The following is a 12626-nucleotide window of genomic DNA, read 5'->3' as shown; positions in this document are numbered from 1 at the left end:
TCACAATGGATCGGCAGCGACCTAAATGAGTTGGCTTAGAGACCGACTGCTGCTTCTACCTACCTCCATTCTTGTTCATAGTTTCTTTCACGCAACTGCACCAGTGTGACGTCATGCCTCGCTTGTATTCTATCGTTCTTGAGACTTGCAAACATGAAATATGGTATTTCCTCAGTTTTGTTTAAGTTTTTGACACTCACACTTAAATTATGCAAAAGAAACGCATTGAAAAGCTGTACATACATAAGTATATTTTTTCAAGTCGCTCAACTGCTAAATACATATGTACATATGTATACAAGTATATTCCAGAGATTTTTAAAGAATAAGAATTACAAATTTCATTCCCAGCGCCAGGCTGTTAAATCGACAACGGGTATTTGATCACTGTCACAACGCACTGGCGTATTCCTATACAAAAGAAGAAAAATACATACATACAAATGTGAATTACGAATCCGTTATCCTTCCCCTCGCCCGATTGCAATACTTACAGTGGGAAATCGGCGCGTACAAAGGCCGCCGGAGGCACTTCATTCAGCGTCAAGTGATCCGCATTGTCGCAGATCAGTCGAGCCATAGACGCCTTGCGTATCTCGTTCAACTGCTCAACCGTAAACGCGCCCGGATTCACATCTTTGCCATACTCATAGAAGTACCGGTCGCCCTGTCTGTAGCGCGTAAATTGATCAGCGATTAATTCGGCAAATGTATTGCCCACAATGCCATCCCGTATTGAGTCTTCTAATAGTCCGCCTACCCAGAGGTCAATGTCGTCAGGATGACGATAAATCTCAGCGAGCTTCCGACCGATCTTGAAAATAAATGAGGTATAAAAACTTAAGATTTTTTTTAGAACCTAAGCTTCCAGTACAAAGCGCACCTCTTCGGGTAAATCATTAAAGCTGTGGACTTTGCTATGCCCCATCACCAGCAAGTAATTATTGTAGCTTGGGAGCGCATGATCTCTCCCACGCTGTATATTGAGGGCTGCCAAGTCCAAGCCAAAGGGATGGTGACCACGGAACAGGAAACGGCTTAGCTGAAAACACAATTGAATGGAGACCATTTTACGCGCGAAATTTATGCAACTTAACCTACACCGTGCGTTATGAAGCTGTCCACCATTTGCATTGGCTGTGCGAACATAGTGCGTATCATGTCGTCCATGAAGGACCTAATGCGCATGCGTGACGGATTGAACATCACATCGGGAATGTTGATGATTTCAGCCACCTTATAATCCTGCAGATGCATGTAAAGTTTTCCATCGACGGTCGAATGTCCCATACGAAAGGCTGCTCCCGAAAACTCATTTGTGGTAGCGGGATTCACATTGGGGTTGTAGCCTCTACCATAACCGTGACGCTGTGGCACCAAACGGAATCGCTTCATGTGTCGGCGCCCAATTATGGCTGGCAGATACTCTTTGTAGGTGATATGCTGCAGCTCAGCAATGACTATGCGACGCGCTTCATGGAAGAGCAGCTCATCGTTGAGTCGAGGATTCAGACGCGCCAAAATGCCAGCAATGCGATTATGCTCACGTGCCATAAGTGTTTGTAAGGTAACGAGCGAGATGATTTGATTAGTGCGGCCATCGCCTGCATGGATATTATGAGCAAACATAAAACCAAATAACTGCTACTAAATGTACACACCTGATTTGTAGCAAATCTTGCTTTCGTCATGACTATCGCAGGAAACTTTGTCGCTTGTGAGTGGCAGCAGTTCGCGCCCGAATTCCTTGGACATTCTAAGTCGTCCGCCATTGAATTCGCGTAGCTCGCGGGCCGTTTCTTCGCTCGAACCATACACCGGCGAAGCGTCAATGAAGTGGGTAACCTTGCTGCGCTGTTTCCCATAGCTCAGTTTGCAATCGATGTTGGGTGCGAGCGATAGGCGCACAAAATTCATGCAGCGTATATTGAAGGTGCTATAGAACTCATCATCCTCCGCCACCGTAATCGGCATGCAGGCAAAGTGACGTTTGTGTGGCGGCAAAGCATGGCCACCGTTCGGTGTGCAGCATTCCACCAACTCGCCATTCTCTGTGTTGGGGAAATGAAGACTGAAGACATTAGATTTCAGCTTAAAATTTCAATATATCCCACCTAAGCGTACGGAAGCCGACTGTGAGACGTCATGTGCCAGAAACTGACCGAACTGCATTAGCATTAGGTTGTACCGCGGATGTGGCCTATCTGACTCCGTCAGTAGACGACGTGACACTTCGCGCGCACTCATCAATTCGGAGCCATCCACTGAATGCAAACGCGGCGTCCACAGACCATCTTCATACGCGGGCGGTAGTAAACGTTCCATGGGCTGACCAGCCGCACCCCAATGCGTACGACCCGGCAGACGATTGTTGCACGTACCGTCGAAATTGCGATAGCGTGCATTGAAATTACTACACAGACGAGGTCCTAAGCAGTGCTGGGCCAATGGTGTTTCCTTATAATCCACCAGAACACTATTCGTGATGAGATCATCTACCGGAATCGCTTCTCTACATATGTAGGTAAACGCGTAAATGTGTACATATTTAACAACAACAAATCGAATAATCAAACTGTACTAACTTGCTTGAGAGCAACTGGGCGGCAATTACTTGCTGCATTGCCGAATTGGATAAATGGAAATTTTCCTTATCATCCAGTGCGCTGGAATGGAAAGATATGCCATGCAAGAATTCTGGTTTACCACGTCCCACCGGTTGCATTGGAATATTGTGCATTAAATGGTGAAACCGCTGACGCGTCTCCTCCATCACAGAAATGGGCATAGACTCAACGAAATGCGTGCGCTCAATACCAGGACGTCTTACTGTGTACGAGTATAACAAACGAGACGGGAAAAAGGTTGCAAGTAGATGTGTGCGTGCGTATGTATTTGTGTACAAGGTGGCGCAAAATTAAACACCCAATTTAACCTTGAGACGCTCCGCAGCTTGTCGGTTTGCAAGTGTCAAATGTGATTGACGTACGACGTCATTTGCAAAAATTTTAACATTTTCCGTTGGAGTGATTAATTTTGTGCCACCTTGTACGTATTATAAGTTTATGTATAATCATTTAAAACTTGCCTATGTGATCCTGTCCAGTAACACAACAGTAACCGGAGCTCCCATCAGGCAAATCACAGATTTGCGGCTTCTCATGATCTTTCATGCGTACATGGGCGGGGCATTGAATTTTCGCCACACAAGCGACATTGTTCGGGCAAGCCTCGCATTCGTTTAGATCGCCTGATTCACACTTTTGTGTGGTGCCTGTGGAAAATAAATAAATGTCAATGCGTAGCTAAATTACAGAAATCAGAAAAAAATCGCAAATCAAAAAGTTAGAAAAACTGTAATAATTTGATGCAACATTTTTTAGGTTAGGTTAACCAGGTCAGGTTTGGGTTACTCTACGACAGCTACTTCACAAAAGAGCTACCATTAGCAGACGTTCGCCAGTCCCAGTTAGTGTTAGTTTCATCATCCTCTTCAACGCCAACGTCAGCAATGGTGAAAGCAGGAGTATCAACCGGAGGCGCTGTGTCATGGGCAGCTTTGGCAGATTCGGGAGTGGCAGCTTCTCTTTTTATTTTCGCTACCGAAAATCCATGAATTCCGCAGTTCATAGAACAAACAGTAAAATAAACGAGAAATGTAAGCATAAAACATTTTAAAGAACGCATTTTATGCTTTTTATTTGGTTTGATATTATAATTTTTTAAGAAAATTCTCAAACCATTCCACACTTTTAGTTGGAAGGCTTACACATGCGCCGCTATGAACTGAAATGTATCGGAATTTCTCCTGAGCTCTACATCTGAGCATAAATTCGATATTCGTACATAGGAAAAGTAATGTTTTGTATTAACGGCACTTATATGCATATGCATATATGTACATGCATATGTATGTATATGTGTGTGTGTGTGCATGGCTACAGAATTATGATTCTATATATACATATTTAACCCTGCGGCCAGGCATCTTTTCGTATGGCAAAAAGTCATAAAGGCCCGAGCTGGGTCCCAACTGCGAAAATAAAAAATACATAAAAATTATTTCTACCAACAAAACCTTTTTCATGAAAACCAATTGACGCACGGAGGGGACATACTTAAACTGTAGGTTAGAAAACATCGCGACACTCATTCGTAGTTCGGGGAAGAGCATGACCTAAACAACCACGAGAAAGGTAGTGCTACACCAAGGTTGATACGAGTAGAATACCAGGTTTACTATTTAGCTATGGTGAAAAAGGAAATTGTGAGAGGAACCAGGTTTACTATTTAGGTATGGTGAAAGAGAAACTTGTGAGGGGAACCAGGTTTACTATTTAGCTATGGTGAAAAACAAAATTGTGAGAGGAACCACGTTTACTATTTATCTATGGTGAAAAAGAAAATTGTGAGGGGAACCAGATTTGCTATTTAGCTATGGTGAAAAAGGAAATTGTGAGAGGAACCAGGTTTGCTATTTAGGTATGGTGAAAAAGAAAATTGTGAGGGGAACAAGTTTTGCTATTTAGCTATGGTAAAAAAGAAAATTGTGAGAGGAACCAGGTTTACTATTTAGCTATGGTGAAAAACAAAATTGTGAGGGGAACCAGGTTTACTATTTAGCTATGGTGAAAAACAATATTTTGAAAGGAACCAGGTTTGCTATTTAGGTATGGTGAAATAAAAAATTGTGAGGTGAACCAGGTTTGCTATTTGGCTATGGTAAAAAAGAAAATTGTGAGTTGAACCAGGTTTGCTATTTGGCTATGGTAAAAAAGAAAATTGTGAGGGGAACCAGGTTTGCTATTTATCTATGGTGAAAAACAAAATTGTGAGAGGAACCAGGCTTGCTATTTAGGTACGGTGAAAGAGAAAATTGTGAGGGGAACCAGGTTTGCTATTTGGCTATGGTAAAAAAGAAAATTGTGAGTGGAACCAGGTTTGCTATTTAGCTATGGTGAAAAGGAAAAGTGTGAGGGGAACCAGGTTTACTATTTAGCTATGGTGAAAGAGAAAATTGTGAGGGGAACCAGGTTTGCTATTTAGGTAAAGTGAAAGAGGAAATTGTGAAAGGAACCAGGTTTGCTATTTAGGTATGGTGAATAAGAAAGTTGTGAGGGGAGCCAGGTTTACTATTTAGCTATGGCGAAAAGAAAATTGTGAGGAGAACCAAGTTTGCTATTTATCTATGGTGAAAGAGAAAATTGTGAGCCGAACTTTAGCTGTCACGTCACTTGTGCATTCGGCACCCGAAAACTGCACACACATTCACACACTCGTCCAATCAGTCGTTGTTCACACGGCAATGAAGTGTTACTGGCTAATTTTTTTCTTATATCACTAATACATCTAGCAAACTACTTCGTGGCCACAAGTGACGTCAGCCAATCAGCTAATTCTGTCGCTCAGAGCCGAATAACGGTCTGCTAAGTAGCTCACCTTTGAAATCTTTTCACCATGGTGCTATACTACCACTGTACTATACAAATAATGCGCTCTGCAAGAAAAAGTGATGAGTTAAAAACAGAGAGTACTACCGTTGCACGCAACGCCAGCCATGGTGAACAAAAATGTTGACGGGAACTTTGGAATCTAAGCTAAAGCTAAATATTGTGAAACACAAAACGAATGACGTCGGCATATCTGTCAAATTCGCTCAGAGCCGAATAACGATCTGCTAGGTAGTACACCTACCATGGCGCCACCAGTACTTAAAACGTAAAGGGTGTGCCTTAAAACGATAACTTGGATCAGAAAGCCAAGAGATTTAGTTAAAAAAAATGCAAAAATTTTTCAAACTTATACCACCAAATTGCGCGTCTGCTTGTATCGCTATACTCCAGACCATCTAATGTTCAAGAATATAATGAATTTAATCTATAAATTTCGGCCTGATAGACAATTGAAAACTAAAGTAGAAGGTGTACACCCGTAATTTCCATTCTAATGAATTTTGCTGGGTTGGCTGTGCAATATCGTCCGAATGGATACAAACGTTAGGGCTCTGAAAGAATTCGACGCGGTACCAGAGGAAGAGAAAGTCCTCCTCTGCGTTGGAAAGATCAGATAGAGAAGGACTTGGCTTCACTTGGTGTGTCCAACTGGCGCGGGGTTAGCACGAGCAAGAAACGACTGGCGTGCTTTTCTAAACTCGACCAAAGTCGCGAAATGAATCGCGAAGAATGAATTTATTTAACGAATCATAAAAAGCAGGCATCGCTTAACATTTGAACTGCAGCTGGCAGGTTTTATGCATTTTTTTTTTGTCCCACGGCAGTCGGTTCTACGCAACCGGAACGACCCGCATTAATATTCGGCCAAGGACTGTCATTCAAACTGCTACAAAAACAATAACAACATGCATTTTTTCAATTGCATGCAATGTATATATTTACAAGTTGGCGCAAAATTAATCATCAAATTTTGTTTTTGTATAACTTTTTTACTAAATAGAAAAACAAAAAAATGTTGAGTGATGGAAATTTTTATTTTGCTATTCTCATTAGTTATTTTTAAAAACGTTGCAGAAATATTAGGTTAGGTTAACTTAGGTTAAGTGGCCGTCATCCGACACAGTTGGGCCTGAATAATCCCACTGTGGTACCACTGGAGCTCATCCTTTACTCTCCTGAGCCTTCTTTGAACCAATTTGTGGATTTAATGAGTTTTGTTCATTTCGGCAACCCTATTTGTGGGACCTCTTCAATGCTGACAGGAGAGGCGAATCCCAGCGTGAAGAGCCTGCATGAACAGGAGGCGTTCCTCTTCTTCAATAACGATTTGCATGGAGCTAAGGGAATCGGTCTTAGTGCATTGTGTGGGTGCATATTTCGTGTTGTACCTCCCCTTGCAAGCTCATCTGCTTTGGAATTATCTTCTTTATTTCTATGGCCTGGCACCCAGATCAGGTTTATTTTAAAATATTTCGATACCTCGCATAATAATTTGTGGCATTCAACTGCCGCTTTTGACGAGTGTTTTACTGACTCTAACGATTTCAGAGCCGCCTGAGCCTACCCGAGTAGACATATTTACATACATATACTTCCCTCGTAGTTAAGATAGAAAAGTTAAGAGCAATAAGCCCTCTCTTATAGCGACAATTTCTGCCTGAAAGACCCTACAGTGATGAGGCACGAAAGGACGCACCTATGGTTTTCTTGCATGAGTAAAATGCTGTTGAGGTTTTCCTCACTCTGTGTTCTACATTTAAATTCCAATTTTGTTTCTATGTAATTCAACCGCGGCACTTTCCCCAAACGACAAGGGGGCTCTCGCATTCGATAAATGATGTTTCCTAGTAAATAATACCACTTCAGTGTTGGTAGCGTTTACGCTTTGTCTATATGAGGAAGTATTGAAACACCCTTTAAAAAACTTCTTCAAGTAAAAGTGAAGATAAGCGCGCAGAAGCATCATCAAACTTCAAAATAAGTTTTTTGCTATTTGAATTCTCGCAGAATTTTCTACAGCGCCACTTTCAAGAAAGTGACTTAAAAGTGATAAACGTTCGTAAGTGGAGAAATGAAGCAAGAGAGAGAGAGTGAACTGGAAGAAGATTGTTGATGAAGCTACCACCACAGCTATGAAGAAGAAGTTCTACATCACCAGTGCCTAATTTAAACAGATTTATTTTTATTACTTGTAAGATTTAAATCGAAAACTATTTATTAAAATATATGCATCTGTCCTCAAATACCATTTAATCTCTTCTGAAATTTGTGCTTTCTCACCTCATGGCAATTTTCTCCTACGCCATACAGCGTCATCTAGCGGGTGTTAGTGTTAAAACGGTTCCTTTGATACGTTTTCAATGGTGTGTGTCCATGTACTTCAATGTTATTAAGCACAATATTCTCTGATTATATACAGTGTTGATAAAAAGTTCAACAACACAGAAAATATACAAATGAAATGAGCGCCAATTTTAGTTAAAAAACCCATACTAAACGCCATTTTTGCATACAAGTTTTCATTTCTCGAAATAATGTTACAAAAACGGCAGTAAAACGTTTAATTTTGTTATATTCAATGTATAACTTGTGGAAGGGTTGATTTATTTTTTATAAACTAAATAAAACATTTTAGCAGATCGCATGGCAACATTTTCGTAAAGCTACAATCAAGCTAGCACTGAAAAATTGGTCCTTACAGCTTAGACAAACGGTGGCGTTTATCGGGATTAACGACTTAATTCAGAATTATCTGAGAAATTAATTGCAGGATTGAAAACTAGATTTAAATCTCATAATTAAAGCGGATTAGCAGAATTTCGATGACAACATTTCCGAAAAATGACAGTTAATATCTATTGCGAATGAAAAATAATGAAATTTTTAAAAGGAATAACAAAACAGACTGGAGGCAATGCTGGTTTACACTAACAGGTTCAAAATTACCTTCATTGCTTTGATATTTCGGAGCAGTTTGAAAAATTTCAATGTAAGTTTTTTTCTAATAAATAATTATTTTTCAGTATCAGGGCAGCTAATGCCCACATTTGTTACCTGCGACCCACGATTTACAAACAAAACTATCCAATAAACAAATCAGCTGTTCACTAATGTGCGTAATAACTGTCTGTAACACGACAATTTTAATCAGTTATCGGTAATCCCGATTAACGCCGCCGTCTGTCTAGGAGACACCTACAATAATAGAAAACAAAGCTACGCTGATTTGCAGTTTTCGTGTATTCACAATGAATTGTTATGAATTTTTTGCCAAGTAGTCACAATGATCAAAATCACCTGACAGCGAATTAGGTCTTGGTAATAGAGGTCATTTTATTTGATTACTTTCGACTGGTTAAAAACAATCACTTTATCCTTTCGGTTTCTTAATAGCGTAGCCAATGCGCAACAATTAGAACGCCAATCCAATTTTTTTTTTTGTTGTTGCCAATTTCTCCATTTACACTACAAACTAAATTCGTTTTAGTTCATTTAATGTCATTTTTCATCAGCCTCTTATTGAGCAACTGCCAAAATTTAGTTAAATTAATATATAAACGAGCAGTTGTTGTCAACAAACAATACCAACTGGCTAGCATGCAATCTCGTGTTGCAATTTAGCGGAGTACTGCTCCTTCTATACCTAGCATTCACCGTTTGAGCGCCACTGAAATAAGAGCGCTACCTAACACACGATCTCTTATTTTCTCATTCCACTGTCATTCTGGATTGACAGTTTTTGATTTACCTTGTTGTTGGCAGACAAGCCGAATTCCACTGGATTACTTGGAATTCAGTTGTGAGTTTTCATCCGAATCGTTCTGTTGTGTGTTTTAAAGTTTCGGTCTGTTTGTGAGAAAATTCAAAGATTTACAAAAATTTATCAAAACTAGTACAAGTGTTTATAAATGAAAATAAAATATTGTATTCGCGTGTTGTGTGACTAATTTTCAAGTGTAGTTAAAAGAATTTGAATTGTGTTAATGGCGTCAATGCGGCGCCGCTGTTTGTTTCAAAAGGTAAAAATCGCTTGCTGCGCTGCTTAGTAGTCTAAGCTGCGCCGACGCCAAGGACTGCTGTGCAAGTGCGAAAGAGAAGCAGTCATATTTTTGTCTGTTGTTTGACGCGTTCAAACCTGGAATTCCAAAAGAAACGACGAAATTCTGCATGTGAAAAACGACGCAAAGAAAAATAACAAATTTGGATATAAAATTTGCAAAACAGAATTTCAGTTGCAATGAGCATTGAATAACAAATAATTCTGTTTATGTGTGCCAATTGTTGGAATTGAGTTACTAAAAAGTTGTAATTACAGTGAAAAGCAAAACTAATAGCGGCCAAACAGGTGAAGGATTAAGTTACCTTAAGGATTATTTAAGCGATCTGAATGCAAGTCTCATTTTGGAAAACGGTAATTAAAAAATCCGCAATATTCATGAATATTATAATAGGTACTTGAACACGATTTACAGCGTAAATGTCGTTAGTCGTTGTCAATTATATAAATGTACATATGTATGTAACTGCGTTTGCATTTTAAATCAGCAAATGAGGCTGATGTAATTACATATATATGTACATATGTGTGTATGTAGTGCATATATTTATTATAAAATATATGTAATTTGTTTTACTAATTTAGCTAATTTGTATTTTTTATAACAACAATTCAGCTAGCCGTCGCAAATAAATTGCAGCCCCCAATGTGTGGGTTTAGTATTTTTAAAATTGCAAATATGCGAGTATACGACCTGTTATTTACTTCTTATGCCAGGGCCGACCTCATCAAGTTCTAAGCGAGAAACTGATTTTTTTTCTTTTCCTTTCACCTTTTCTCTAGTAATTTATTCCCATCGACCAGCATCAACTTTTGTTTCATCAATTTTATTAATCCAATTGGAATGCCCGGTTTAAAATAACTTTGTACATGCCAATGTCTCCTTAATAATTTTCCTTCACTTTCCTTTGTTAATACTTCCATATTCATTTCAAACTGAAGTCGTTAAAATTGTCCGCCACCGCATATTCGTTTCCATTTCGTTTATTTACTTTTTGTTTTGCCTTTACACTCCAGCCAAGGGTGCGCTTTTAGAATTTCAATTCATTCGTCTCCAGGCAAAACGATTTTATTTTCATTATTTTTTATTTCTCGTTAACCTTCGTATTTTTAATCAATCCGGAAAGTGTATTATTGTTTCTTTAGAAATTTGAGACGCATCTCTGCTACAACCACTCTCTGAGCATCGCATGGCTCAACACTAAGCCGCGTATACATTTTCACATAGCTCTACCTGTCCATACGAGTATTCAAGTTGTGAAACCACAATAAACCCTGTCTGTGGCCGACGTCGACGCTATGGTTCTGTCTGTTTGTTCATTATGACGGCATTCTCGGCTGGAAGATCGGAATTTCTGCTGTTTGTCGTTTTTGCTGTGTTGCTTGTTTTTTTGGCTTATTGCTTTTTCTGCTTTGTTTTAGCTATTGCTTTATCGTCTACTGCCTCGTTACTGTTTTTGGTTTTTGCTTTCTTTCTTCAATTTGTATTTAGATATTCGTACACCCGCTGAACAGCACTGCTGCCTAGCTTTATCACTGGCTAGCTGAAGCAAATGCGCGCTATTCACTGTTCGCTGGTTATTTGTGGCGGTAAATCCGGCCAAGTTCTTTATACATATGCGTCTGTGTGTGTGTGTTAGCATGCCACACTAACATTAACGTTTGCGACTCACACTTGCCGTGTTGGGTTAAATCGACGGTTCGGTCGGATGTTTATATTTGCTGCTGCGCACGAAACCGCTGACTTCGAATTCGAATCTTGCTACCACTGCCTGTTGCATGTTGTAGTCTTTACGCTAAGCATTCACTCACTACTCTCCAAAGCCGCGTTAGTTGTCGGTCATTGGACTCCATTCCGCTTCTAATATGTTCCCTATAGTTTGTGTTTCTATCCAGTTCGTGCACACTTGGGTGTGGGGTGTCGCTTCTAATCTTGATCAAGACGGTTTGGAGCTGGATATGTAGATATGTACATATGCGCGAGAAAGTGCTTGGTACCCTACCGTTTTGGGTTGCTTACTTTTATAACGACAAATTACATTATTTCATATCGCAGAAGTGTTAAAAAAGTAGGAATAATTTACAAATGCGGGCGAAATTACTCAAGTAAGTCCTTGCTGAAAGTCCAATCTATTCCAATCATTAAACTCACTAATATTTCTTCACAATTATGTTAGAAAAAAAAAATTATTTTTGCTTCCTCACAAATGGAGAAATAATAATAAATGTGCCAAAATTATTAATCTAAAATAAAAACTAAATAAAGAACAACACAAGTAATATTTCAGGGCAAGGTTCCCAAAGAGCGAGATTTGTATTTTGTGAAAAAAAATGACATCCGAAAGGAATATAATTTAACATTCGCATAGTGAAGATAAATCCTTTGCAGATATGGGTTCACTAACAAATTTATGCAGTTTTTCTAATAATATGTAATAAAAAGGTAATTGTTTCCTTAACCTCTTGCGCTGGAAAGTTGTGCAGTGCAAGTCGTCTTGTTATCTGGCCTGGCAATGACATACAATGTATGCCTGCTAGATTAACTGTAAAAAACACGTTGTTTATTTCGAAAAGCCAAGCAAATTCCAAATTCTAAGAAATATTCAGTTTCAACCTTTCTGCTGGACATTGCAGAAGAAATTCTACAAACTGTTAATATTCCTGAATACCCAACACGCGGAAGCAGTCCTTTGCGTTTGCACGCAAAACAGTGAAAAACAGAAAAATTCGCCATACACTAAGAATAAACGCAGTGGAACTGTATGGGAATGTAAGAAATGTATTGTTGCACTGCATAAATAATAAATAAAATAAATATTAAACAAAAAAAAATAATAAAAAAAATAGTAAAAATTAAATAAAAAATAATAGCTATAGAATAGTAAAATAAAAAATATTAATGAAAAAAAATAATAAAAAAATTAGATAAAAAATAATAATAATAAAAAAAAATAACAAAAAAAATAATAATAAAAAAATACAATAGTAAAAAATTAAATAAAAAATTGTAACAAAAAAGTAGTAAAAAATTCTAATAAAAAATTGTACAAAATTAAATGTAAAATAAAAAACAAAAAAATAGTAAAAAATTAGATAAAAAAATTGTAAGAAATTAA

General features: G+C 38.6%; 2 protein-coding genes across 2 annotated transcripts in view; one reads left to right on the top strand and one right to left on the bottom strand.

Annotated features, from left to right (window-relative positions):
* Positions 1 to 229: 229 nt before the first annotated feature.
* On the bottom strand, positions 230 to 3804 carry LOC129251425 (chorion peroxidase). Its single transcript, XM_054890791.1, has 9 exons — positions 3444 to 3804; positions 3085 to 3274; positions 2586 to 2825; positions 2115 to 2512; positions 1662 to 2051; positions 1102 to 1604; positions 884 to 1042; positions 495 to 814; positions 230 to 411 (listed from the first exon to the last, which is right to left on the bottom strand). Exons 1-9 carry the CDS (start codon positions 3685 to 3687, stop codon positions 342 to 344), a joined length of 2514 nt encoding a protein of 837 aa, XP_054746766.1. The 5' UTR covers positions 3688 to 3804; the 3' UTR covers positions 230 to 341.
* Positions 3805 to 9268: 5464 nt separating this feature from the next.
* Positions 9269 to 12626, top strand: part of LOC129236227 (afadin) — a 125117-nt gene continuing 121759 nt past the window's right edge. Inside the window, exon 1 of the mRNA XM_054870485.1 lies at positions 9269 to 9864. The gene's annotated coding sequence lies outside the window, so the exon portion shown is untranslated. The remainder of the gene's footprint in view (positions 9865 to 12626) is intronic.

Source organism: Anastrepha obliqua, chromosome 1, assembly GCF_027943255.1.
Source record: "Anastrepha obliqua isolate idAnaObli1 chromosome 1, idAnaObli1_1.0, whole genome shotgun sequence".
NCBI lineage: Eukaryota > Metazoa > Arthropoda > Insecta > Diptera > Tephritidae > Anastrepha > Anastrepha obliqua.
The sequence above is the reverse complement of the archived record's forward strand: the minus strand, read 5'-3'. Positions and strand labels throughout refer to the sequence as shown.

Excerpts from the sequence above, each read along its gene's own strand:
- LOC129251425 (XM_054890791.1), bottom strand. The coding sequence starts at position 3,687 with ATGCGTTCTTTAAAATGTTTTATGCTTACATTTCTCGTTTATTTTACT. Across the intron at positions 2,826-3,084 it reads GGACAGGATCACATAGGCAA|ACGTCCTGGTATTGAGCGCA; the intron begins GTTTTAAATGAT and ends GTACACAGTAAG. Across the intron at positions 2,052-2,114 it reads GTCGGCTTCCGTACGCTTAG|AGAATGGCGAGTTGGTGGAA; the intron begins GTGGGATATATT and ends TCCCCAACACAG.